This window comes from Xylocopa sonorina, chromosome 13 (assembly GCF_050948175.1).
Source record: "Xylocopa sonorina isolate GNS202 chromosome 13, iyXylSono1_principal, whole genome shotgun sequence".
In the NCBI taxonomy this organism is placed as follows: Eukaryota; Metazoa; Arthropoda; class Insecta; order Hymenoptera; family Apidae; genus Xylocopa; species Xylocopa sonorina.
In genome coordinates this window covers 7061040-7087984 of record NC_135205.1, presented here as the reverse complement: position 1 = coordinate 7087984, position 26945 = coordinate 7061040, and the positions used below count along the sequence as shown (strand labels likewise).

The 26945-nt window shown below is 47.4% G+C and overlaps 1 protein-coding gene across 1 annotated transcript in view; it reads left to right on the top strand.

Moving 5' to 3' along the window:
• LOC143430091 (tRNA dimethylallyltransferase) overlaps positions 1-26945 on the top strand; it is a 53160-nt gene that overhangs the window by 21421 nt on the left and 4794 nt on the right. The window contains exons 4-5 of the mRNA XM_076906067.1: positions 8400-8535; positions 24332-24447. Coding sequence (XP_076762182.1) covers positions 8400-8535; positions 24332-24447 — 252 coding nt within the window. The remainder of the gene's footprint in view (positions 1-8399; positions 8536-24331; positions 24448-26945) is intronic.

The window sequence follows — 26945 nt, the reverse complement described above, 5'->3', positions numbered from 1 at the left end:
CGCGCGGTAGTACCCTGTTCGCGTTATTATCTCATCATCGGATAATACGCGACCGGCTACGCTCGACCGTTTCTTTGCGACGCTTTTCGTCTATCTTTAGGAACGGAATATCAGAAAATATAGAAATATCGCTCGTGCGGGAGTCAAGTATCGCAATTTTGCGAAGTAAGTGTGCAATTTGCGTTCTCATCGGTAGTCGCGGTGTGTGTGTTATGTAAAACCACAGTCTATAATTTATATGACATTTTATTTTTTTTAAGTTACATACATAGTTTTTTGCTTGGATGTACTAGTATTTGCGTTGTATTTTAATTTCTCTGCTCCGATACGGGAGATAAGAGTAACGCGACGACGACGGCATCGAATCATGCCTCGCCAGTCAATTTCACAAGGCAACGCGATTCATTTGCAATTACCGTGCTCCATAGGAATAATGTGGATTTCGCGCAATCTGTTCATCGGGTGAAAAAACATAAGAATCACTTACGCGAAAGAAAGAAAAGGGATCGGAATGTAATTTATGTGATTCTCGCCCGTTAATTAAACTCGGAAACAAAATGCGCTAGATAAGAACGAGACGTTTCGATCGAAAAGAGGCGTTTTCTTCATTTTTTTTTCTTTTTTTTTTTCTTGATTTAATAAGGTTGCCATAGACCGTGGCGTTGTCAGGGTCAGCGCAAAAACATCGAAGCAAGACACCCTCGAGGTCCTCGCGCTAACAGCTAGCGCGATAATTAATTCGCGATATCAAGCTGCTATAACGTCACGGTTGGTTCCCTGAAAGAGGAAGATAAAAAGGGGAAGCATAATTTTCATAATCAACTGGTTTTCATTGCTCGCAATATATTGCAGGGGATTTTATTAGGGTTATTTATGTTTCTACTAGCCGGGCTGGTGGTTTGCAATTGCAATCGCGTTTCTTCTGCCAGTCGATAGTCGGGAATAGCTGTCTGTTCGCCGATAACGCTGCTCATTTCGCATTCCGACGCGTGAAAGAATGTATCGTTCGAACAATGCGCGGCTCGTCTCATTAGAGTTTCGTTCGATCTTCCTTTTTCGTTCCCTTCCCCCGTTCATCTGGCAAGGTTCTAAGCGCGTCGCGCAAAGTACGTCCGTTAGCTGTTAAAAGTCGTCTATGCGGCGATAATTATTGCGGCAATAACGTAGAAATATTGGCGGGATTCGGTGGGAATAAAAAGAATGTGGACGATAAAAACTGAGTTATCAATTACACGAGTCGCTCGGTTATTCCTTCTCGAGGAATGCCGAATGCGATTCTTTCGACCCCGAAATTGATACTTATGACTCGGTTGACTTAAACGCTGGTTCTCCCTTCGTCGAGTCAAGTTGCATCTCCTTCGGAGCCGGTTTTACAGTTAAGGTACCGGCCTTGACTCCGCGAACATTCAGGAAAAGGAATGTTAACAAACGGTTTACGGGTTCTCCGGTTCGGTGTTAGCCGCGACTCGACCGACCAATCATTAACCCCGAACGTTTCAATTTCTTTCGCGTTTCCTGTCCTCGTTTGACCGATACCCGATCGAATATCCGTCGTGTCAATTTTATCCGTCCGTGTTCGCGTTTCGCCTCTCGATTATAATACGCGTCCACCGCGTTTTATCGTTTATACGAAAGATAGAATTTACTCTTTCGCAATTACTTTCTCGTCCCAATAATTCCGTCAGTATTCGGTATTTGTACTCAGAAAACTGCTGTTTTCGTGTTTCTTAACGTTCCTCGTCGCCGAGTAACTTCGATCTGCCGAATATCACGTTGCGGTTGCGGTTGAGTGTGCAGAATAAATATAACGCGATATTTTTTCACTCGGCTTTCAACGTAAATCGTATTTCGATTCATAAATGCGCGTCCATTAAAATGCCTATTCGAATGTTAAATCTAGTCGGCACTTAACGCGAGCTGAAGTTAATTAATAATCGAAACGAAATTGCTGCGACTTTCTTTTCGCCAGGTATCATTTGCGTCGATCAGAATTTTCTATCGAACCGAACGATTAAGATAACACGGTGTGCGTGTAGAATCTATTACTTAACCTTAGGATAATAGAATTCTTGGGTCACTAGATTAAACATTCGTTCGTTTCATTGTAATGGAAATACACTTGAACTGTGCCAGCACTTTACGAATAACCATAATGTTAATTTTATCAAACGCTGTTCCCAATGTTGTTAGAAACGAGAGTGCGAAACATTTGTCTGCGGTTGAAACTAGTGGTGACTCATTTTTTGGCTCGTTTAAAAGAGTGAAACCCTCATCGTCGAAATATTCTTCGATGATACTTCGATTCTTTTGGAAGATGATTGCGCGATTTCAAAGGGGGAGAAAGAAAAAGAGAAAAGGGAAAAGAAAAAGGAAAAATATATTTTAATTCGTTGATCGGTCTGCGAAACGTCGAGGTGGACGAGTGGTTCGCGTGTGACGCGAATCAACAATAATCCATCTTCGCGCGCAAAAGCTGCACGTAAATACTTGTACATTGTATTTTCCGAACAATTTTCCCGCAGCCATTAATTGACTATAAAACACCTTCATTGAATTTCACGGCCAAGTTGGACAGACACGTGTAATTGCGGCCACGTGTGGCTCGGAATTGCCGATTTTATTTGCGTATCGATGATATCGACGCGTGATAGATCGCTTCTCATCAGTTATCTTTGTACGTCGTCCGTGCGAGTAATATAATCGCGCATCGATCGTTACACGGCACAACTGTTGCATTCGCAGCTCGCGTAGCAATTTACCATTCGAATCGTCCGAATTGTTCTAACCGCGCGGCTGAAAGCCAGAAGGGAGGAGTTAAAGGGTTAATTTTAATGTCGGTAACCGGTTGCCTGGCGGAACAATAGATTTTCACCCACGCGGCTCTCTCTGAATAAGGGCGGGCTTTTTTTTTTTTTTTTTTTTTTGGTTTGGTGCCCGCCAGCTCGTTCGACTGTACGCTAAACACTTGTGCTTACAACGCTGGCTCCGCGGTGTGCCTGTTCTAACTCGCCGTCTCGACCGATAGAGAATAGTGGGACGAGCAAAGAGATAGTGTGCCAGGTGAAACACTAAACTAAATAAGACTAAATATGAACAGGTGTTGTACCGAACGTCTGCCCACGCGTTTGTTTATGGGTCTATCGTGACCATACGGAACGGTTGGTCGGTCGTATGGAATAAGGCACGAGGCGCGTTAACATTGTAACCCATCGTCGTTCCTCGGGCATCTGTTGGATGTCTTTCTTCGAGTTGCTCTCTTTTCACTTGACTCGGATAAGTTCGAATCGACCGATCGATCGTTATTTTCGTGCCTCTGCTCGATAACTAATTCAACGCTCCGAATTTCCCGGCTATTAGAAGCGCGAAACAGACGCGAGAGCAGTTATCTTCGAACGAGGTTACAGCGCGATCCATAAAACGAGTATTTTTACGAGACCATCGTACCTTGTAAATTTTTTATGGCGTTTCATTTCGTTTTGTCTTCTACTACGTATACGTCGCACGGTAGGTCTATCGGTAGCTTTGATCCGAATTTAGGTGGGATCCCGTAGCGGTATCCTATCGTTCGTGTCTAGCTCTACTAATCGTATGCTCGTATGTTATTATCCCGAGCAATAGCTCGAGGTAATTCGAGCATAGTTAAGCGATAGAATTATGCGCGAAGCTACGTCATATGGGTAAGGAAGAAACGGGTAGGAGAATCCGCGTGTAGGAACGAGTAAAAATGTTGAATTCCAAGCGGAGTAAGCGCGGACCGTTCCCCTGTGATCTGCATTCTCTGCCGGTAGAGAGACATCCGCGACGCTTTCGCGATTCAGAGGGAAAAGGACATTCTCTTCGAGCCGGTTCAGCGGCCCATAAATAGCTCGCGGTGCATAAGTGTAACGCATTCTACTAATCGTCAGGATGAACGGTGGTTACGGGGTTTAACCCTTCGCGGCGGTGCTGCTGCTGCTGCTGCTGCTGCTGCTATGATTCATCATCGGCGGATCAACTTTTCAGGCAACTAGCGCGATCTCGTAGTTTGTTGCGAGTACTCGCGCGTCCTCGTAAATCATCGCCGATGAAAATACGTCGAGGGGATAGCGAGCGCGGCAACGGCGGGAGGCTGGTTAAGTTAAAAGGCCTGGCTATTATTGGAGCGCGGGTGGAATTACGTTACTCCCGTCTTTTATTAGCCGGTCGCGCGGTTCCCTTTCTTCCTGCTTCGAGCCTACCACCGCGGAACGAGTAACATCTATGCCTGTTCCACTGGCACGGTGCCAGGACGTTTTCCCGCGAGCACGGATAGATTTTATACGCGGCTCGCCCGCCTTCTCCTGCCTTGGCACAACCTTGGCCAACTCAGTCCTGTCATTGCCACGTGAAGAGACGACCGCTCCGCGGGGATCCTCGCTCCTTCCAGTTCCACTTCTTCTTCCTATTCTCCTCCGACCTCTGCGCGATATAACGAGATAACGGGGAAATGGGACGAAGAGTGGACCCCGAGGAACCCGATCACGTATGTACCTCTGCGCATGCATACACTCTTGTGAAAGGTACAGATCCGTTCAAAAGTATCGGAACGATCATCCGCGTTCAACAATAAATACCTGTAACGGCCTGAAACGAATTACAACCGCGGTTCCACTCGTCTAACCAGATCCGAACGCTAATTGCCTCGATAATTTATACGATTTGTTTCCGCGGCCGCCTCGGTGGCTGTTCCGAGCGTAACGTCGCAGAACACGATTTATAGCGAGCACGAGAGCGTACCTTTAACGAAAACGTCAGTGGAAAGTGGCCTTTAACCGTGCACCGAGTGCCGCGGGTAAAATTCTAATCTCGCATTATCTGCTGAACACGTTCCCGTTGCATATTTTCTGCCTGGCCGCATTATGCCCACCGAGAACGCAGGGGAAAGTTCGACGTAACGAATCACCGGGCAACTTGAACGATTGCTCGCCCGTTTATCGATGAATTTACCGTGAACTTATCTTAATCAACGATCCTTTGTTTCTTTCTTTTTTATCTCCTTTTACGTTCCTTCTTGCGCGCACGTAAAAATGTGAGCATCGCTGGTTTACCGAAACGCTTGCCTGGTTGTGCAACGAGAAGTTTGCCAAGCGTTCCTCAGGTTAATGAATAGGGTGTTTGTTTTGAAAAGGAGGAGACGAAAGAAAGTGGCAATTAATTCGACGGAGACTGGATCCGTTCAAGATTCTCTATGTGACAGGTGTTGAATGCTTCGAGACGATATCTCTTCCAGATGCATTCGAACGTTCCGATTGAACTTTGCGTCGGTTCTACAATAATTGTTGCAACGCTCTATTCAATTTGTATGCTTTCTATTCGCGAAACGTACTATTCTTACCGCGCGTGTTATCGTTTAAAAGGTAAGAATAATATCGTTCGCAGCGAACATTAATTCGCTACGTGTACAGCGCGCGTATCTATGCTCAATGTGAACTGTACGGTATAGAAAATGAAGTAACTCGATAGATAAGCTGGAAACACTTAGGTAAATTTATGTTGCCCGATGCATATAAGTTTTTAGTAGATAAATTCAAAAGGAAAGGAAAAAAAAGAGAGGGAAACGATTAGCTATGTATTTTATGGAAGTGTAAATCAACCGAGTGCTGGTTTATCTAAGCATTTGTTACAATCGTTCTATCGTACGATAAGATATCTCGGTTGGTTGGTTTCGTCAAATTCTTGTCCAATTATTATTTTGGTTAACGTTATTTACCAGTAGGCGAAACGAAAGAAAAGGCAAAAAGAGGCAGCGGTGAGTGACATCTGTCACGATCTGGTTAGCCGGATCTATTTGTCCGGCAGCGAACACGCGACTTCAGGTTGTGTGACATAATACTCCGATGGCCGGAGTGTCGATGGATTAACTTGTCTGTAACGAGGAGAAAGTCCGCTTTTCCGCTCGGTTCGCTTGGCTCGCACCTTTTCCAATTGCCCTCGATTATCCACCGTCTCCCGTGATTACGTAACAAACGTTCGTTTTATGATTCGCGCTCCCTACCGAGAGCGACGAGGGAGCAAGAAAAAGGAGAGAAAAAAGGAGTGAAAGAGAATGAAATAAGAGAGGAGACCTAGGGGAGCGAGATATAATGCATAATTGGGCAAGAGAGAAAGCCGATAAGGAGAGGCACGGTAATCGAAATATCGTGAGATAGGGGTCAAAACGAGCCGATAGCGTCGCGGTGTCGCGAGATATCCGCTGAGGTATCTGTTGCCAGGCTACCAGTTTCACAAGAGCCCTGTTTTAATTAGTCAATCGGTGACACGGTTTAACGAGATACTTAGTATCTTTGCGTTTTGACATCTGGACGCTCGTTGGATGAACTCTGGCCCGCTCGATTGGCTCGTGGATAGATCAGCCTGACAATTCGGTCGATGAGCCGATGATGGCCCTGTAAAAGTGAGAATACACTCCTAAGCGTCTCGCGTAACTAAGAAACGCGTTCCTCTTCGGCTGTTTATCAGGCGTGCGTAAGTACCTGCCGTCGAATCTGAAATATCAACTCGCGTGGATATTAAACCGAGAGATCGAGTTGAATTTGAGGAATTTTGCGCTCGAAATATGTATCCGAGCGTCCGATACCGTATCGCTGGTGAGCGCGGCTGGCTTTGACCCAGTAATCGTCTCGCTGTTGGTGGTGGTATTGGATTAATTATCGTGTTACCGTACCGGATGTTTAGACATTAAAAACTTTGATTACGGACCGGCTTCGGACCGCTGTGTAAATTCCAAAAATAAGCACCGCTACGGGACGAGAACTATGCTAGACAGAAACGCATGTTAGGCTCGTTATCCGGCAGAAACGTTGGAAACCGTCCGCGAAGTTGCCGGGATGCGTAATACGTACATTTATGGAAAAAATATTGTATTCTTCGGCCGTGCGACGGTACAGCTTTTGCTTTCAAAAAGGTGTTGTATAACGCTCGTAGGCAGTTGCGGAGGAATGTTAAGCGTTGGAAAAATCGATACCTATTAAGCATTGCGTAAATACGCGTAACCTTGTCCCGTAATTGGACGATTTACTTTAAAAGCAGGAGACATTCCCTTTATTCGACGGCATGAAATATTAGAGTTGGCGGCGGAGCGTTTATCGATGTCGGAGCTGTTGGTATCTCGATGAACGGTCAGGGGGGGCCACGGGCGGCGAAGAGCCGCAGGAGGGTACTTTCGAAAAATTCCGATCCCAGTGTCCGTTTCTCCATCGATGGCGGATTCCTGCAGCCGATCGGATTTCGTCGAGCCCTCCTTTGTCGAATCGTAACGGAAACCGGCATGTTGCATAAGGAATACATTGCGTGTACAGCCGAGAATGCACGGACCAACCTGCCCAAATTTCCGTCTATGTAGCTACGTTAATTGGCCTCCGTTTTGGAGCACGCCGTCGCCTCTTTCGTCGGTTTTCGAGCACGTTACCCGCGAGAGCAATAATTGAGGTGACAATGAAATTGTCTGTTATATTGGTAGGTGAAATATGTTGATGTAGATTTTAGAATTACACCAGCTATCGTAGGTGTCGTAAAACACTTTTATTGTACATAGGAAATTTGACTAAAGCTTTACGACGTGTTCGGAGTGTAGGACGAAAATAAAGATTATAAAATATCGTGTCATTCCCAAGGTAGCGGCATAAAGTATCGCGTAACGTGTAATTTTTCAAACGCGGAGCCAAGAAAATTCATGTCCGCGTAATTTCGAGTGAAATAAATTTTCTAAAATATATGCAACGCTTGATCGATAGTAGTACGTTTTTTTCCTGGTCACAGTTTTGAAGCGGTTGCTAGAATTTGTTTGAAAGAAAGGCAGGAAAAGGAAAACTAAATCAATCCGATGTACCCTCGCGTCCTCCCTTACTTTCACCATTTGCCGATTAGTAACTTTGCTCCAGTATCGTGCGTAATCTTGTCGCGTTACGCTGTGATAATTATGCGTCTGCTAGTTTAAGTGCATATTGCTGTAACATTATACCGTGGTGTCTTTTGTACGTGTACGCTACTTAACTAAAAATAATAGCTACAATGCCAAATAAATAATTGCAGGATGTCCAAGAGGGGTCCTCTCCCAGTGTCGCGTTGCGCGTTAGTGTTTTACGATACCGAGTAGATTTCATCGTAGCTTTTCTTACGGATAGACATAAATTATGTAAAGCAATGCAAAGAAACGATTTCGAGTATAACCTTTCGATAACAAAGAGACGAAAAATATATCTAGAGTTTTTTTTTCTGCTCGCATCGCATTATCGTTCTAGCTATTTCCTAAAATAACTGCTGTCGAATAAAAGCACGAATTAGGTTATCCGGACTAGCTTTAACAGTCGAGCGATAAGCTTGTTTGTTCCAAGTTAAGGATTTACAGCATCACTGGTACCGAGAATTTTATTCCTTTACAGATCGTTGGAGGTGTTCGAGCAACACGGCGTGACACACTCGGAACTGTTGAGGGCTCAACGAAGAGCCGGTGGATGCGAGTTAGGTGGTCCCCTCAGATACCGTAACTCTATTTTGTTATGGCTACGATGCGACAAGGTAAGCGAACCGTGAGTCGAATCAATTTTTCTCGTTTACCATTTCGAGGTACGATGCCCGAGAATTCGTCGAACGAAAGGGCCCAGGACGTTGACTGACCGTTTTCAAGGCAGCGCGAGGCGATCGTGCCGCGCGTTTCATAACATTGTGCTACACCGCGATAAACGATAAAGTTTATCAGTCAACCGTTAAGCTCGATCATGCAGTTAACGCTCGGGCTAGAGATAATTCGACCATTGAGTTTTCGTTTCGTTACGAGGTTAAACTGTGATTACGCGTAAAACGCTGATCGCCCGTTTCACTCGCCCTTTCCGCTGATAATTTACAAATGTTATCTGAAGCGACGCAGATAGTGCGCGGTTTGGGTCACCGTGGGATTTCACGAGGGAATACGTCGAACGGAAATCGAGCAGCTGACAGACTTAAATCTACTGACAATTTCTTCGATTCTACGGGATATTTTTCTGTTTCCTCCGATTAAAATGTGCTCCCGTTCGAGATAACAAAGGAGACGACAAGTGTAATGGATTTATCGCGTGTACCGACGTTTCAGACAGTATCGCGTGTGTCATCGGTTTAACTTTTGTCATTTGTAAAAAGTCTCGGAGCGGCGAGGGTTCGCTATCAACTTTTTTCACAAAGTAGCTACGTTGGGTCTCGTTAAGTCTGCCGTGGTGCTTTTCTGCAGCTCTTTAAATACGTGGATAACATTTTTTCGAACAAATGGATGGTGCAAATTGTTTCCGACTGATTGTAGGTCGCTGTAAAATAGGTCTTTGCTAAAAAAAAAAAAATTGCACAAATCGAGGACTCCACGTACGTCGATCTCGTGTAGAAAATAGGGTTGCGGTTAATACCAGGTCACGAACGATCGAATCTCGGGAACGGTGAAAATTTTCAGCTTCCAGTAAAACGAACCAGGTCGCGGTTGCATAACTTTACTCTCGCGGCGGTGGCTGTCACGGGGTTAAAATTTGCAGAATTCATTGACACGAATAGCTAAACGGTAGAAAACCGTGGCACTCCAGATACCAGTTCGGTGCTCGTAGGACGATTTCGAAATCGGAAGTCGATCGAACGGCCTTGCGTACCGAGATCGTTAACAGACAAAGCCGTTAGTTGGAGAATTTCTTTCGCAGTCGTAGGATAAGAGCGGGAGACTGGGACAAATCAGAACTTTCCCCGTAGGGGTTGTTGAGTAACACGCTTCCACGTATGCTTCGACCGTCGAGAGTTGGCGCGTGGGTTCACCCTTTCCATCTCTTCATCTGGTTCGACGCAAAAGCTATCTTCTACCACTGCTTACTTGTCGACTATTCGATTTTATAATTCGATTGCGTATTCCTTTCTGTGCAAGTCGAGCACGCATCCCTGAGAAGTTACGCCATCGAATCCTTATCCTCTGGTTCCAACTTTCGCTGGTCAGAGTATAGCCACGACTAAGTTCGTTGATGGGTGAAAAATTAAGTAATAATCGTTACCAGTCTCGAATAGTTTCGTGGTAATTTTGATTTGCCCCTTCATACGCAATTGCGACCGTTAAGGAATGCTGAAAAATGTGTTCCGAGAAATGGTCTCTGAGAAAGACCTTGGTGTTTTAGCGTTGCTCCATTTTTTTTTCCTTTCCTCCGCTCCTTTTCCATTTTTATCGTTGCTTTTATCTTTTACGAAGCATCGCGGAGTTCTATGCGTGCCTAGGTGCTCTGAAACTTTATGTCCGTGATAGTTTACTCGTTTCGCAATAGATTCCCGTTTTATGATTCGATTCGTTGTTCTTTTAAGATCTCGCTGGATTTATTTATCTCGTCAAGTATAAAATGCTTTCGTTATTTTTAGTTTACTATTAGAGAGAGGAACGTAGAGGAGGTATTTGGTATGGTTGGGAACGATTGTACGGGAGCAGCTTGTTTCGGTCGCGTGAAATCGGTAGAAGAATTGGAAACGATGCGCGACGAGACGAAGGAAGAGGATCGCGAGCGGGTTTCGAGCGGCGATCACCGCGGACGATTCCTTTCGCCCCTTTCTATCGTTGATCCTCTCGCGAGTGGAGAGGAGCGCTCGAACTTTCCCTGAAAGAGACACGGTCGTTAAGTAACGGCGCTCGGCAAACGCCGCTCGTCCACGGATCGCTGGCTGCGTTTCGCGAGCAACCGCGCTTGGAATGCCGGATTTTTCTCCGCCGATCGAAAGAGCTCCCTTCCACGGGCCAATCCACATTTCACGCACACCTCCGAGCCGGGAGAGTGAGCGGCGATACCGATTCGCTTTTCCCGTTATTGGCCTCGGCTGCGAGTCCGATTGAATCCCGATCCGTTCGTTAACCGTGTCACCGCGAAAGCTGCCTCGTCCCGTGCTTTGTTCCGGGTTCAAAAAGGCTATTTTCTTATACGATGCGCGTTTAGCAGGGTTCGAGGGATAGGCGAGTTCTAGTCGAATCCTAAAAGTAAATTCGATATATTGGAAAGCCCCAAAAATAGCAGATGCGACGTTTCCTATCACCAGCTTAGAGTAATCCTCCATCCTGAACAATAGCCGCGGTAACATATGGAAGGTGCAGAGAGAGAGAGAGAGAGAGTTACATCAGAGTTTGGTATCAAGTAGAAATGTAAATTGGACGTGTGCAGGTACGTTAAATATAGCCGCGCATAAACGTCGATAGAAATAGTATTCGAACTGAGGCGAAGCTGCGCGCATTTTGTATACACGTTTCGCAACGCGTATCCGCACCGCTTTCTACATGGAACCAACCGATGCGACGGCACCGACGATCTATCGCGATACGTATTCACGAATTCGTGTCAGTGGATCGGTTTTACGGGCCGTTCCGAGCCATTTTCACGGGCATCCACCGCCGAGGGAGCGGATATTTTACCTACCACCGACAAATTTACGACATCCTCGTCTCGCGTGAAAATTAAGGATCTCTGTTGAACACGCGCGAGGGCAACCTGCAAAACGTGTAATATGATTCAACGTGGGAGGAAGAAGATAACAAACTCAAAGAACGGTAATCTCCCGGCATAGTTTCCCCGTTGAATCAGTTCCCTCTGTACGCGAAGATTGATAGTCCACTCCGATTGGAAGGGTTAAGGAAAACCTACGTTATCCTCGTCGGACGTTAACGACCGATCTGTATAATTGATTGGCGTTATTTTTTCACGTTACAAGACTGATTCAAACTGGATTACGGAATTCTCACTGAAAATTTGGAATATCTTTTGTTCCGCTAGAAGTTGGACTATTTAAAAGCGTGTTGCAAAGCGAAAAGATAGATTTCACGTCGGGTATAATTTTTCCACGGTATACGAGGATCAGCTGCCACGCAGAGAGCTGTGCGCGTAGTCGCGGAAGCAATTTATCGATGTGGATGGGTCCGCATTGTGGAACGGGAGGAAAACGGGTCGGATTAAAATAAATGTCTGACTAAGACCACCTACGCGAACGATGTTCTAGCCGTTACGTGGGATTCTCGAGAATTAGAGCGGACAGTTACGGACGTTTCTCAAAATTCCTCGACCGATAGATCGTAATCGCGTATTTGCAAGTGCTTTGACACTTACCGAATTGACTGCTTCTCTCTCTCTCTATTCTAACTTTCTTTCGAGTCGTGGTTCGATACGTATTCGCTTCGCGTGTTCCGCTGCGAAACTCGAGTTTCCTTCCGGCGATAGAGGGCCGTGCGAGGAGGACGCTCTCTCACGCGTCCCTCCGCGAATTCCTCGACGATGGAGGATGAGAAAGAGGAACCAATCCCTGTGAATAATTCCTGCAACGGATACCACGTAATTATTACGGAATTACGTATACACTACGAGGCAAAAGTTTTGGTCGTTAACATCGTTGTAACGGCTGGGAGAAAAGCTCGTTTTCTCTCGAACGTTAAAAGAACCGATTCGAGAGCTGGTCGCGCGATTCTATTCCGTAAATACGGAAAGTGTGCGCATACGTTCTATCTTATCAGCTGAATGGGATGGTCGAATAACTCGACGTGTCCCCTCTTTTATTTTCCCTCTGCGTAATCGAACGCGTTGCAGCGCGTGGTGTGCACAGCTACGATCGTGGTGTTTTATTGCAGCCACCGGTGCCCCTGTAAGTTCACGGCCGTGTCGCAACACGGTAAACGTTTCCTCGGTGTGTCGCGAGTACGCTCGCGAACGTCGTCGTAACCGTTTACTCGCCTTTTATCGATCGAAAAATCGATAGAGACTTGAATGAATCGAATGATCTCATTGCTCGTTCAGAAGTGCCCCGCGCGACAATCTTAGCGTACCTCCGAACGAAATTACGTTGCTGCGAGGAAAAATCCGTTCTCCACGTGGGAACGCGCAAAGGTACGTGTGCAGTTTCGAATTGTCGCCCCATCGATAGTCCGTTTCGCATTGGTATCGTAATACCGGTACCACGGGGAGCACCGAGAGCTCTGATTCGACTCCACTTTCTCGTCTTCCCTACTTTCCTGGCGCGTTACGCTTACCTAGCCGGTACTTACGTGCAACCGGCACGTGAATGTATCCGTGTACGGTACGCGCGCACGCGTACGCCTCGACGAACCCTGTCTGCTCTGGTGCACGTGTATGCGTACTATCTACACCTATACTACGATTTTCCGGGGACGCGGTTGCATCGTATCGGAGTAACACCGGATTGGCTGAAACCAGCCGGTAGTAGTCGTAGCGCGTGCGTGCGTCGGCCGCGTTATTTTTATGAATGGCTCGCCGGCAACGTAATTCAACGCGTAACTACGACGCCGCGACGCGGCCTACCTATTCAGGGATGAATGTACGCGGACGCGTTACGACTCCTTTTTCCAATCTTGACGCTACAGCTACTCGACTATCGAAATTTACGCACCCCGGATCTCAGGACTCGTCGAACTCCTTCGATCGCGTACGATTTTCGCGCGTTATGGCCCCGCGAAGGTAGCCCCTACTCGGCTCGTATTCCATGTTTGCTCGCACAGATTGCGACGAGCCACGATAGAGTTTATTTGCACGTGATCCGATCGTTTATCGTCCTTCGACTCGGTGGAAAAAGTCTCGAGCGGAAAAATGCCCGATAATTCCGCGTTTCTTACGAACTTGCTCGATCCACTTGTCGACGATACAGCCGGCAATTAAACGCGTCCGCCTCGATATTTGATTTCCCGTTTAATTCGCTTCTTCTTTTCGTTATCGACGAGACGGTACGTCCCTCGAGTAGAATTTCTTCTTTCGCTTTACGAACCGTTTATTGTCCAGAGATTTACTCGCTCGAGTAAGTTTACGCTTGCGTGTAAAGTAAAGCTAAGTAAAAAGTTTCGATAATCATGGTCATTTCTAGGGAACGAGTATATTCGATCTTTCGATATCGATATCGCATTTTTATTCGCGGCCCTGTTTGTTGAACGTTCGAGTGGTTGTTTAATCAATAAATTGAACCTCGAACAGATTTTTATGTCGAAACGTTCTCACCAAGGTCGAATCAAGTTTTTCCAGTTTTTCGTTCCGCTAAATTACGATGACGTTCGGAAGAATACGATACACGGCCGACGAATCAGTTAACATCTACGCGTGTTAAATAGCAATTTGTAATTTGCCGACAGTAAAATATTAACTTATTCCCTCTTACAAGCCTCGTTCGTTGTGTTTAAGGGTGCAGACTAATTGTTGGTTATTCTCTTAAATGTCACGATAAAATTAATCGCCGCCGTTTCCGCCTGGAACTAATTAAAATGATATTTTTCCTGCTCGATTAATAAAGTTTCAGAAGGAACCATTTCTGGTTAAAATGCACGTATAACGACACGCGTTGCGCTTAGAATCAAAACTTTTTGGTTTGCAAGCGAACGCGTTACTTTGTAACGAATATTTCCGTGTAACATCTGCTCTTTTCGTTTAATACCGTACAGTAATTTATAATTCGTTGGCGAACAAAATTAACCATCTCGTTCCTGTCTGGTTAAATTATATTTCGCGTGTCGGAGAAAATTACGGTAATGTGTAACGCGGGCTCGATAATACGGGTTCGCAGCTGACGTTTTTAATGGACGTTTAAATTCAGTCAGAGCCAAGTTTCATAATGCGATTTACTTATCGAATCTTTTGCAATGCCGTTTCGAAAAAGATATTTGCTGAATAATACGCTAACTTCTATCGCGGACGTTCTCGTAATACTCGCTTATTATGCCCGCTTATTCCTTCGGTTATTGACAAGAGTAAAAGAAACGTTGGACTTTCACTAAAGTGTATTTTTAAACTTGTCCGAATTTATGACTCCGAATTACAAAGCGGCGACATTGGCTACAGATGGACCTCGGTCGAAAGCTTTTCAGCCGATGGTAAATTATACGTGGACGCTTGTAGCAAGTGTACAATAATTTCGCAATCTTTTTCAATTAATTCTCATTGAAATAGAAGAAGCGTCGGGAGCAGGTATGCTAAACGTTGAAGACGTTGAACGTTTAAGTAAGTTTACAACCGTGTTAAGGTATCGCGATATCACGAGAAGAGAATTTTTTATGCGGTACAACTTTCCCAGACGAGAAGCGGCTGTGACCGTCGAATTACCGTGTTCGTATAAGGCGCGAAAGCTGCGGCCGCAAGTTTGTCTTTCGAAAAAAAGAAAGGAAAAAGGGAAAAGGGAATTGAACCCGAAGCGTGCACACGCGCGAATGGGTTAAACAAACAAGTACGAGATATCAAGTAGGAAGAAGCTCTCGTTCGAGGAAAGAGGCACTTACCCGGTTCGCCGAAAGCCGAGTCGCCGTTTTGATATTCGGGGATCGCGTTCAGAAAGAGGCGCGTTAAAAGTTATCACGAAGGCATTATCGCGCGAGGAGCGAACCCGCCGGATCTTATTCCTCGAGGCTAAAAGGGGGAAGGCCGCTTCCTGTTATCCGTTCCCCAGGACTCGTGCGAGAGAGATAGCTGGGAAAAGGGTCATCGGATGGCCCTGAGCTCGGGGTCACCCGTCTCGGAGGATGTCTGGACGTTAATTAAAATGTGCCGCGCATCTGGCGATTCCACGCCGACTTTGCCCGCCACTACTTCTTTCTCCTCCTCCTCCTCCTCCTCCTCCTCCTCCTCCTTCTTCTTCTTCTTCTTCTTCTTCTCCTCCTCCTCCTTCGTTATCGTCCCCCACAAATATTTTTATTTCGCCAACCGATAAAAATATTCTTTGAAATGCACAGTGCATTCGCGCGAGACGTTTGTTACTCGTCTACGTATTTTATTTGAAATTTTCCATTCAATTTTCCACCGGCTCCGAGGTCCCGCCGCGGTGTTTCGCGTGGCAGACCGTTTCTTCGACCGCTCCGTCTCGTTCCTTCCTGGCGAACTCTTCTTGCTAACCCCTTTCGCGCGATCGCACGCAACAGGAATCGCAACTTTAACCGGGGAATGCCACTTGGACGACAGCTGCCGTTTCGCGCACACGTACACTCCCGAGTTCCCGAGACACATGCCGAGGATGTGTCGTCACTTCCTGCAAGCATCACGCCAAATGAATCCATGGAGGGTCGGGGCCTGGGGGAGGTTGTTCAGAAGAGGTTCGAGGTATTTTTGCCCGCGAACGCTGCCTCCTCCATAGTCAACCGACTGCTCAACTACGTGCGCAGCGATGGACCATTACTGACGCTACGAAACTGACTGATTCAGCTGAGATTTTCGGCGGCAGGTTGTTGGGGTTCGTGGTTAGCCTGCGAACAGGTTATCGCTCGGTGTTTGAAACGGGGGAGCGCGCGGACCAGCCGATATTCCGAATGGGTGCTCCTATCCAGGTTTTAGGGGCGTCTCATCGCCGATCTCCCTTATTCCCTCAGGGTACCGGTGTACGGTGTCGAACGTGCGCGCAAAGTGTGTAATCGTTACAAAACAAGCTTCTCGCGGAGCACGTAACGTCGATCGAACGGAAAGATCGAACTTCCTGTTTTTGTTCCCGTGGCCAATATTAAAGCAACGAAACTGGTTGAAAATATTATTGTCAAACAGGATCCATAAATATTATCGATGATCGTACGGGGATGGAAGGGGAGGCGCTTAACATGCGAACTCGGTACCAATGAAAGAATTCTAAGGCAGTGGCTCAACGTTCGGAATTACTACGCGTAGTCGATCGATTTCATTCAAGCGATCCCCTCTGGCCCCCTGCCTCCTCGACGCGTTACTATGGGCGTCGATCGTCCGTACGCTGGTGGCGTTGCGTCGGTGTAAAGTAAAATCTCCGGTGACGCCACGTGAATACCACCTGTCGCACGGTGTACATACGCGTTCGCTCGCTCCTTTCGATAGGCAACGAGGATATGTTGTCACTTCCTGCCGGCGACGTCACGCCCTCGAAAACTACCGGTTTTATTTAGCGACACCGGGTATGTGTCACACTGCGCCCGACCCACGTGAACGCTTCCACTCTGCTAAGCAAGTTGCCGCTAATACGCTCGGCTAAGTGCTCGAGCTCGCTCATAAACGGATAGCGCGTCGCGTAAGTTCCATTTCAATCCACCGGGCGAATTGTTAAAATAATAGCTAGCCGCGAATGAAATATTCGATGTCGTCAATTTCTCAACAGACTTCTCGTTCCGGTGTGGAAATTTAGCGGGGATGGCGCCTCTTAAAATGAAACCACCAGCCTCCCACGATGAACGAACGCAGGAACGAGCTCTTAACGCGAACACGTTGCTATTAATAAAGCAATTATAGGGGCTGCGACCGGTGCCGTTTCTTGGTCCCTGGTGAACCTGTTACTTTCGATCTGACGCCTCCATTAGAGCTTTTAGCCTGCTAATGGAGATATCTAGTCTAGCGGTTCTGTTTTATCGGCGGGTCTCTGCGGTCGGGATAGAGGCGCGCGTTTAAATGATAAAGCGGGAAGATAGTCGAGGGTTTGAAAGGCGACATTAACAACGAGGCGGTAAATGGTTGTCAATTATTTAACGGATCCCATAGGAATAGATAGAGAGTACCGAGAAAAATGAAAATCCCGTCGATCCGTTCCCATGCCGCGCAGCATTTCGCTTTCACTCGCGCGATGCGAATTCGGCTGTTGAATAAAAAACCGCCTGATCTCGGGGCGTATCCTCCGGGTGTCGGAGCGCGAGCTGTCGGAAATGCCATGCGTGCCACGGTCTCTGAAACCACCGTGCTCGCCGGATCCGCGAGATATACGCCAGCAATAAAATCCGGAAAACGAGCACCACCGGGATTGGATTTCGATTTTCTCCTGGCTTCGACGCTTCGACCTCCTCTCACCGTGACCCATATTCCTTTCACTCGACACGGGATTCTGCGAGGATCCGCGCGAGATCGAGCTTTCCACCGATCGATCGATCGATTTCCGTATCCTTCGCACGGGAGACAAGAGATATCGAACGATTCGACAAACATCGTTCTAACTGACGTTAGCCGAAGAAACGTGTCTCCCACGTGGTCGAGCGACTTTCACTTTTATCATACCTGGCCGGAGGAGTCCATGAATTTCACCCGTATCGGGTAAAATTCTATAAATAAGCGAATACCTTGGTCTTTATAAAGTCGAGCCATTAAAATTCCTCCTCGGAGAAGTCGGAACGCTTAATCCGTGACTGGTTCGCGCAGCGACGATAATTTATCAGGTCGAAACGTACCTGTACGCTACGAGTCAATTCACGTTACGGGTGTCGTATCGGTGTGGCGGAGGAGGATTACACGTAGAACGATCGAACGAGCGTCGTGGAAACGCTGACGGTGTTTAGAATCGGGTTTCGAGACGTCTGACTGCGTCATTTCTAATCGACGGGAACCGTTTAATCGCAGACGAAGAGGGTGGTAGTCGTAGATCGATCGATCGTAGGCGAGCAACTAATTAAAACGTACATTCCCGATCGTTTCGTATACTTTCCAGCTACTACTTTATCGCGGCGATCGTGGTAATCGTGTCGTTTCGTTGGCTGTCACTTTCGCAACAATAGAAACGGGGTTGGGCGGCGTAGTTAACTACCCTCGATACGCGCAAGGAAATTGCCGACTTTGGTATGCAGACCTTTATCTCGCCTATTCTCTGCGTCGACGTGGATAGTTTATTTCTATTCGCATTTCTACGATCCGAAACGAGACTTCGATACCATAAGCTCGCCTCGAGAGAAGGTAAATTCGTATCCCGTACGCTCTCGGTTTAAAAGAATGTTACAGTACCCGAAGTAAAAGTTAATTAGTCGGTCTCGAATAGCGGATAAAGTTGTAGAAGGAGTCGAGTCCGACGAAAAAAGCCAAGACTACCGATTCGTGTTCGCGATAACGTAAGACCACATGCGACGATATCTCCAGACCGCTAAAAAAATTGCGACAAGTGCGTTACGAACTTCTTCCTCGACTGTCTTATTCGCGAGACCTTTCTCCCATAGATCACCACCGTACGTATACTTTAAGCGGTGTCGCAATCGACTTTCGGAAATCGTCGAATCTGCAATTAGAAACGCTCGAAGATTCTCTTCTTAATTAAGGTTTTTTGTATATTCATAACTGCGCTCCCTTCACCGTTGCATTCTTCTACATAGTCGAGGAATATTATCCTTTTGGAATTCGAAGCGGCCTAATCGAGTTTAGTAACGACGAGGACCCCCACGGTATTCGACATACCCAACCAGAGGTTCTCAACTATCCGCGGTGATAATTACGCGAGGTAGACGCGGTTAGAGGAAAATTCGCGAAGGAAGGAAATTCCGCGAGGAAAGGAGAATCGTTGGTAGAAAGAAGCGTCGAGATGATTTTCGAAATGTTTCCCGCCGGCGCATGAGGCGGTGAGGTCTTAAAATAAAATCGAGCTCGAACGGAACAGCATAATGCCAAGGCTAGTGTTCCCGAGGTGAGTCTCTACCACGAATACACGCGAACGAATTTATGCTGGCCTCTCTGTAACGCCCCTTTGATCGAGGAATCGGCGTGTCTAGCGGGTTCGCAGGGAGCTGCCGTCGAAAATAGAGAACCTGGCCAGTGTGCTGCATCGCCGGGAACGCGGCCCGGCATTCCCTTGGTGGGCCCCTCGGTGCGTGCCTCTCATTTTGTCTCGCCAGGACGCCATTAGGGTTACCCGTTTCCCTCCGATCCCTCCTCCTTCCCAGAGATTCCAAACCTTCTCGAGGGTAGAACCACCTGTTTTTATCGCGATTTTTCTCCTTTTAATTGGCCCCGGTTCGCGACACCGTTCCTATCGGATATCTCTCGCGTTTCGTAGTCGATTTTGCTTCGCCAGGCTAGCCATCGCGAACCGATACGTTTCAACGATTCAATTACGCCGAGAGGTCCGCGCAATTAGCAGCCGAGTATTTGCTACGCGTTTGTTGCGCACGAAACCCAGCCGAAGGCGCATCATTAGCGTAGAAATTCGCGTCGGTACGCCGTGGCGTTGTCTACCGAGTGTTTATCGAACGCCAGAGGCGCTCCCGATGGCCTGGCAATTTTTTTTCAATACCTTCCTATCCGTTTTATTCTGCCACCCGTCCATCCGCGGCGGTCGGTTTTTGCCGCGGCGAGAATCGGCCCACTGTTCTCACGAAACCGCAGCCCGCGCCAAGGCGACGCCCTGGGCATGCCCTGATTTTCCACGAAAATCATTTCTGCAAATTACGCTAACCGCTCGTTCTTAACCGCTTATTGTCCAGTCATTCAGTCGGATCTATCTTATCGAGCCAGAGTCGAAGTCGATTTTTCGCCTGACGGCCGTCAGCTGTTCGCCCGGCTGCGTATCCTCGACGGAACCGCGCGCAAAAATTTGAATGTCAGGGCCGGGCGGTTATCGCATTTGGGCATCGAGCACGTGATTTCTGGGAAACGCGGATCCGTCCGAGAGAAGAAGAATCGAACGTTCACGCCCACGTGTGTACGCGAGGCGCGTGCGTGTTTTGCCAAATCGAGCCTAGCCCAGGCTCGTTGACTTTTTCACCTTCAGACGGGATCGTTGAAACGGGAAAAGGTCGCCGGTGATCGCAAAAAATCCCCGCCGACGCGATAAATCTGTCTTTATCTTAAACGCATCTAATAACGCGAAACTGGAGGGAAAAAAACGTGACCATGGCCACGGGAGCCGATGGGGAGAACTTTAGCAGCTTCCGACTTTGATTCGGTTACGAGAAAGTTGATGGAAGGCACACGGTCTAGTTTCGTTCGCGGAACAATTTCTCACGTATTCCGTCTCGCGACTTCTCCTCTTTAAAAGGATCGACGAGCGTCGTACTCCGCGGGCTGGCTCCGAAAAGGCGACCGCGTCGGCCATTTTGGTGGCGCTTAGATCCTTTCGATTGCCGCTGGTTCTTCGTGCGTCGATCGTTCGAAATATTCGTTCGTATTCGTTTAGTTTTACATCGTCGAACGACTACTAGCCTGTTCCTAGCAATCCTTGTGCAAGTTTTATTTTAAATTCGATGCTTGTAAAAAACTTGCACTTAATTATTCAACGTTCGAACCTTAACGACAGAGGCTATTATCGTAGATAGCACAATTAAGTGGCGCGTTTCACGTTCTCCTTGAGACGATAAATTTGCTCAATGATATCGACGGCGTAAATCATCGTTCGATCGAATTCAATTTATTTCCACCGATCGGTGGCGCTTTCAATTCCGTCGAACCAACTGCATTGTTCGACGAACGAGGCGAAGCTGAACGTTTATTTTCATCTCGGAGCACTCGTTCGCCGGTGCCCGAATATCCTATTTTACCGAAAAGCCGGGTCATCGACACGGTTCCTTCGTTCCGTTCCAGCACGAGGTCTAACGTTCGAGCCTCGAATGGGCGAATAGAACAGGGTCGCGAAAATTCACACGCGCTCACATTCCTCCTCGTCTTTCATTTCTGTTTCTTCTAGGTGGAGGACCTTGGCCCGTTTTGGTCGGCGTCGACTAGCGAGCACGAGGCTTTCTAGTTTCAGCTCTCCGTTTCCTTCGCTTTCTGCCGGCCGCGACGCTTCGAAACGAACGCTTCGAATCCTCGCCTCTCTTTTCGTTACATCATAAAGCAGTTGCGACTGTTACCGATTCGCCTGTCGTAGCTTCGCGTAACTTATTCGATGTCTCCGTTTCTTTTTTCGTTGGTTAAGTCGTATTTTACATAGGACAATTGTAACAGAATTTGTATCGCGCGCTATTTACAACGGTTTATATAACTCGAAGTAAAACGATGATACGGTTACGGTGGCTCGTAACTCTAAATTCGTTGATTGTTTGCCGTTTCATTTATCACGCGCTACTTTGGACGGTAATTAGTTATCGGTTTCCTGGTTCGTAAAGAATCGCTAGGCGACTATTCCTGGTCGAGATACCGCCACCTTCGTGCGAACAGGGGCTATAATTGACTGGTGAGCGACGTGCTCCGTTCCCGGCTTTTATTTTAACGTTTAGCGCCGACATGGAGTCGCGTTAATTATGCTGGATTATTTCGAGTACGAGGCCGGGACCGTACGGATATATACGAACGACGAAACCATTCGTTGAGTGCGCCGCTCGATTTCTAAGACGCTCGAAGACCCGACGCCGATGAAAACTACCCAAACCACCGACGTTAGGTAGCGTTATTTAGAAAACGCTGGCCTTGGTTTCTTAATCAATGATTTATTTCCCACTCCGTCCACTTGCATTAATTACGCGACCGCGCATACCTACTTTAGAAAGTATACCTCGAAGGTTATACAAAAATTGTAATTCAACTACGCGAGGTTTGCGAAATTTTTATACGAACAATATAGGATACACCCGAGCGATCCGTGTATTTGAACAAGGTTTGGCATTTTATTGTCGTCTACTGTGTGTCTTTATAGTAAACGAACGGCGCTAAAAACTACGGCCGGCAAGGTCGAAGACCTCGTATCGTCGACCCATGCCAAGCATGCGCGTTTCCACCGCGGGGGCGTGTGGCTCGGACACATTTTTCAAGAAACCACCCTGGTCGTTTCTCCCCTGGTTCTCCGTTGATCGCCGGGTCGAGTCTTGAAATCCTTGTCCACCGTTGCTCTCATTGATCCGATCGGCAGTGGTGTGCGCGGCCGCGTGGTCATCGAATAGCGCGACTCGGCTCGCGTCGAGCGAGAATCTTGCGTCATTGACACGTTAACCGGCCATGAATGAAACCGTGGAGGCGCACGTGTGCAGCTCGCGAGCTCCGCCGGCTCTTTAAATACGATTTAAAGTGGGCCCGGAACGGGTTGCGGAGGTCGCGTTTTAACCGTGAACGAGCGTGAGAACGATTCGCCGCTGTCCAGGGAGCTGTTTCGCGTCCGCGTTCCCCACTACCCGCTCGACCCGCGTCTTCTAATTGCCGCGATCCCATCGGTAATCCCTATCATTTTTCAATCCTACCAACGATACGCGTCGCTAACCGTTATTACACGACACCGAACAACACTGGCGAACGGTGCACACTCGAAAGGAACGAAATTGATCAGAGATTTATCGCGGTGCGTGCTCCTAGCGCGAATATTAATAGCTCCGCCGATCTGACATTCGCATATTTATCTGATCGTTCGGACTTGTCGTTTCATCGAAACGTTAACGACCACGGTACAACGTGGTTGGTGGTCCGCGATCGAAGCAAAAAAAGGGGAACAGAAGAGGAGATGAAAAAATGTGCTCGGGCGAGTATTTGCTTTCGACAGGATCGTGCTAACTTTTAGGCATACACTTTCCACGGTGAAACGCGCACCTTCTAACGTTTCGAGTTAAAAGATTTCTTTCGCGATCGATCAAGTACATTCCATCTACCTTAAGGCGGACCGATGCGACGTCGTAACATTATTTATAACTGCCGGAGGACCGTCCTCCAGACGATTTATGACTCGCAAATTTATTTCTCTCGCGCGGCTCGTTTTTGTTACTTTTAATTCTCTCTCTTTCTCGAGAAAATATTTTTAATTGCCGCTGGGAGAATAACATGGACGGTAAACTCCGCTGAAACTTCTCTTAATTAGCCGGATCAAGGATCGAGATGATCCTTGTAATAATGCTCCACGGTGTTTGCAACCGCGTTGACACCTCCTTCTCTTTTTTTTCCCCTTTCGTACGCTTCTGACGCGTACTTGAGAAATCGAGTCACGCCAAAACGGTTTACCGTCTTCGACGCGACACGGCTGACCAGTGAACGATTTTGCGCGAGCTCGACTTCGAGGACACGGAACTTTTCTAACGCGTCTTAGCTATTAGCAGGTACACATCAAAGATGAGATAGGTAGAGGAGAGAAGGAATTTCAAAATCTGTCAATGGCCACGATGGACGGCCCTCCTTTCCTCCCTTTTTTTTTTTCTAATGCTACGGGTTAGCCTTCGAACGCGCATGTAACTCGCACGCTTCGTTGATGTCGAGATGCCTGTTGACCAGCGACGATTTCATCAATGGACGATATCGCCTTCGATGCTGGACGTTCTCGGCCGTTTGTTCGACGAAATTTTCAACGAAATAAAATCCGAAACGAGGATCGCCCACGACGTGTGCCTCGATTCTCTGAAAAGTGCGAAACTAACAATAAGCGGTAAACTGTTCGAAAGAGAGTGAAACACCCACGGTACTCGTTTCGAATCGTTCGATCGACACCACGATGCAATCGTGGGTGTGAAATGTGACATTTACTCGAAACTATTGGCATATGATAACGCGATCGGTGGCTGTCAGAATAGGAGAGAAAGGTATCGGTCGGTATTTCGTTGGTCCTTTCGCGGATAATTAGACGAAATGCGGGGACGAACGAGATGTACGGTCGGAGATAATTCGAAAGTAACCGATAACGGAGCGTTTCTTAATATGGCCGACACGTCGGTGGATCGCGGCCAATTAATTCGAGTCCCGTTTCTCCGAAATTGTTACAGAAAGTCCTCGACGAGCGGCTGGAGAGCAGGGTCGATGCCATGCTGGAGACCGGTCTGGTGCAGGAACTGCTTGACTTTCATCGCCGGTACAACGAGCAACGGATTAAGTCCAACACGTAAGTGCACGAGTTATATCGGTAAGTGCTTTCTATCACGCGAGCCCGGTCTGTCGGTTCAAGGATTTATCCTTCGTTTTTCTTCTCTTTTCGTTGAGTATACCCTACGATCCATGCTCGCCAGACCGTTCGAGTCGAGCCGTTCGCTTGAAAATTTCCTTTTATACTGGGTGGTCCACGCGGTTGGACCGTGCTCTCGATCGCTACGCCCCCTCCTCCTTTTCCTGCCTAGATTGCTTAAACGACTCATTATCTTCTCACGTGAAATCTTTTCATCTATCTCTCGTCTCGTCGATCACGCTGAAATACGGCAAAAATGGAGAAGCGGTCGTCGATTCGAATTCGGCGACGAAACAAGAGCAACGCGTTCGAGGCGCAGGGTATTTCACGGTGCTCGAAATTCATGAGTCACGTGTGCATAGCGAGTACACGTGATTCGTAAGCAGCCTTTGTGAATGAAGGCTGTGCTCGCTCGCCTCTCGCCTTACTCGCTTCCGGAAATCGCGAGCGCGTCGACCGGATGCCCGGGTGAAAATAAAGGAAGTTAGCCAACCGCGAGGAAAAGTATACCGGGTGTTCGTCGAATCGTTCGGGCAACGGTTTAACGTGGAAATTGAAAATCGCGTCTGCGTCTTAATTAAGACAATAATGAAATTTAAATGTATCCTCTTGTTTGTCACGCGTAACCTCGCCTTCGACAAAATTAAATATTCCTCGACACCAGGAATAAATTATTCCAAGGCATTTTCAGTATTTACGCGAACAATATTCCAAGGGGAATGCCGCGTTAAATATTTTCATTATCGTCTTACTACGCGTCAAGCTCTTTTTATTCGTTTATCCTTCATTTAATGTATTCGTTAGCGTGAAATCCTCCTTTGCTCATTTCTCTCATTAAAACTGGCATTGGACGACGTTAATTGGCGTGGCATTTATCGAACAAATTTCCTCTCCCTGGAATTACTAAAAAGATCCACTCCTCGGATAGGAGTATCGCGAAGGAGAATACAAACAGGGTTAAGTAATCGAAAAATGAGCAAACTTCCGGTAACCGATGTTTTCGGAATATTTGATTTGAACGTGCGAACCGATGGAAATTTTTCCAATTATTTGCTGGAAACGCACGGTAGTCGTGGTCGACCTCTCTACTACTCTAACACGCGAAAAACTTTGTTTTTCCATCGGTTTCCCTTGTATTCGTTCCTTAATCGTGGCACGGATTGTCAAATTCTGTTACGCACACGTATGGCATCGATATTTCGCTGGTGCGTTACCGATGTATGATGCAAACGGTGCTTAAACAAATCGATAGTTCTCTCCGGTAACGGTTCTGTCCGCGATCCGGCGAATGGGGCAACAGGAGACTGGAAACGTTTCATTCCCGTTGTCTACGGCATTTTTCATTCGCCGCGCTTATCCAGGCGAAATGAATTTCTCGCGAATCGATTGTGTTGCTGCTGGTAAGGTATGCAACAGAATCACCTTGAATCGGTTCGAAATTATTGCTTCCGAGGAAAATAGTTAGTATCGTTAGTAGAAACGAGGATCAGATTTTCAACGAACAATTTAATCCTATACCAGAGGCGACATTCTGCGCGTCAATTCAATTTTTCGACAGCAAATCGTGACGACAGCGAGACTTCCTATAACGGAAATTCTACTCGACCGTATTTAAATGCCAGATCCACATTCTTTCTCGTCTCCTCCCTCGACCCCTCTGGTAATCGGTTCTTCCGCGCAACTTTTGTCCTTTCGAACGGTTCCGAAGTTTGCTGGACCTTCCGTTCCATCGAATGACGCAGACAGAGGTAACGGATAAGCGGCAGTGTTTCGCGGGTGCTACCTGATTCTCGCGGAATTCGATGACTCGATGAGAACGGTGTAAACCGAGCCCTTGTCGAGGCTGTGTACCACGAGAAAACGTGCAACTGTCGTTTACAAACAATGCGAAATTCTAGATCCGCCGACGAGCCACCGTCCGTTGTGATGTAAAACGAACGGTCCGAGGGAAAAATGTTAATTCAGATCCGATCGCGACGTGTCAGTGGAAAATTACTACCGTCTCGAAGACCAGCCAGCAATCCGCCCGTTCTTGCCCCTTTTCATTTCCTCACCCTGATCTTTCGCGCTATCTCGCCTCCATTACCACTCGTTCGCTTCCTCTTTCCTCTCTCTATCCCCATTAGTCGTCACCCTCTCCTCGCTACCCTGTCGGCTGGGATAGAATCCACCGACTTTCCGGTCGTTCGATCGACGCTTAATACCCTCCCTGACAATTATCGCTAATTATCGCCGGTCGTGTACGCGCGGCGTGCGTTGCAAACCAGGCCCGTGAACGGCGCATCGCACCGCTGCACCAGCGGCTATGCAAATTACACCGTCTGTCTGGCCAATTTGCAGTCGGCTTCGCCACGGCACGTGCAATAAGCGAGTACGGTACGCAACCTGTAACCAGCCAGGGAGGAGGTTCCGACTGAATTACATCGCCGTCTCGAACA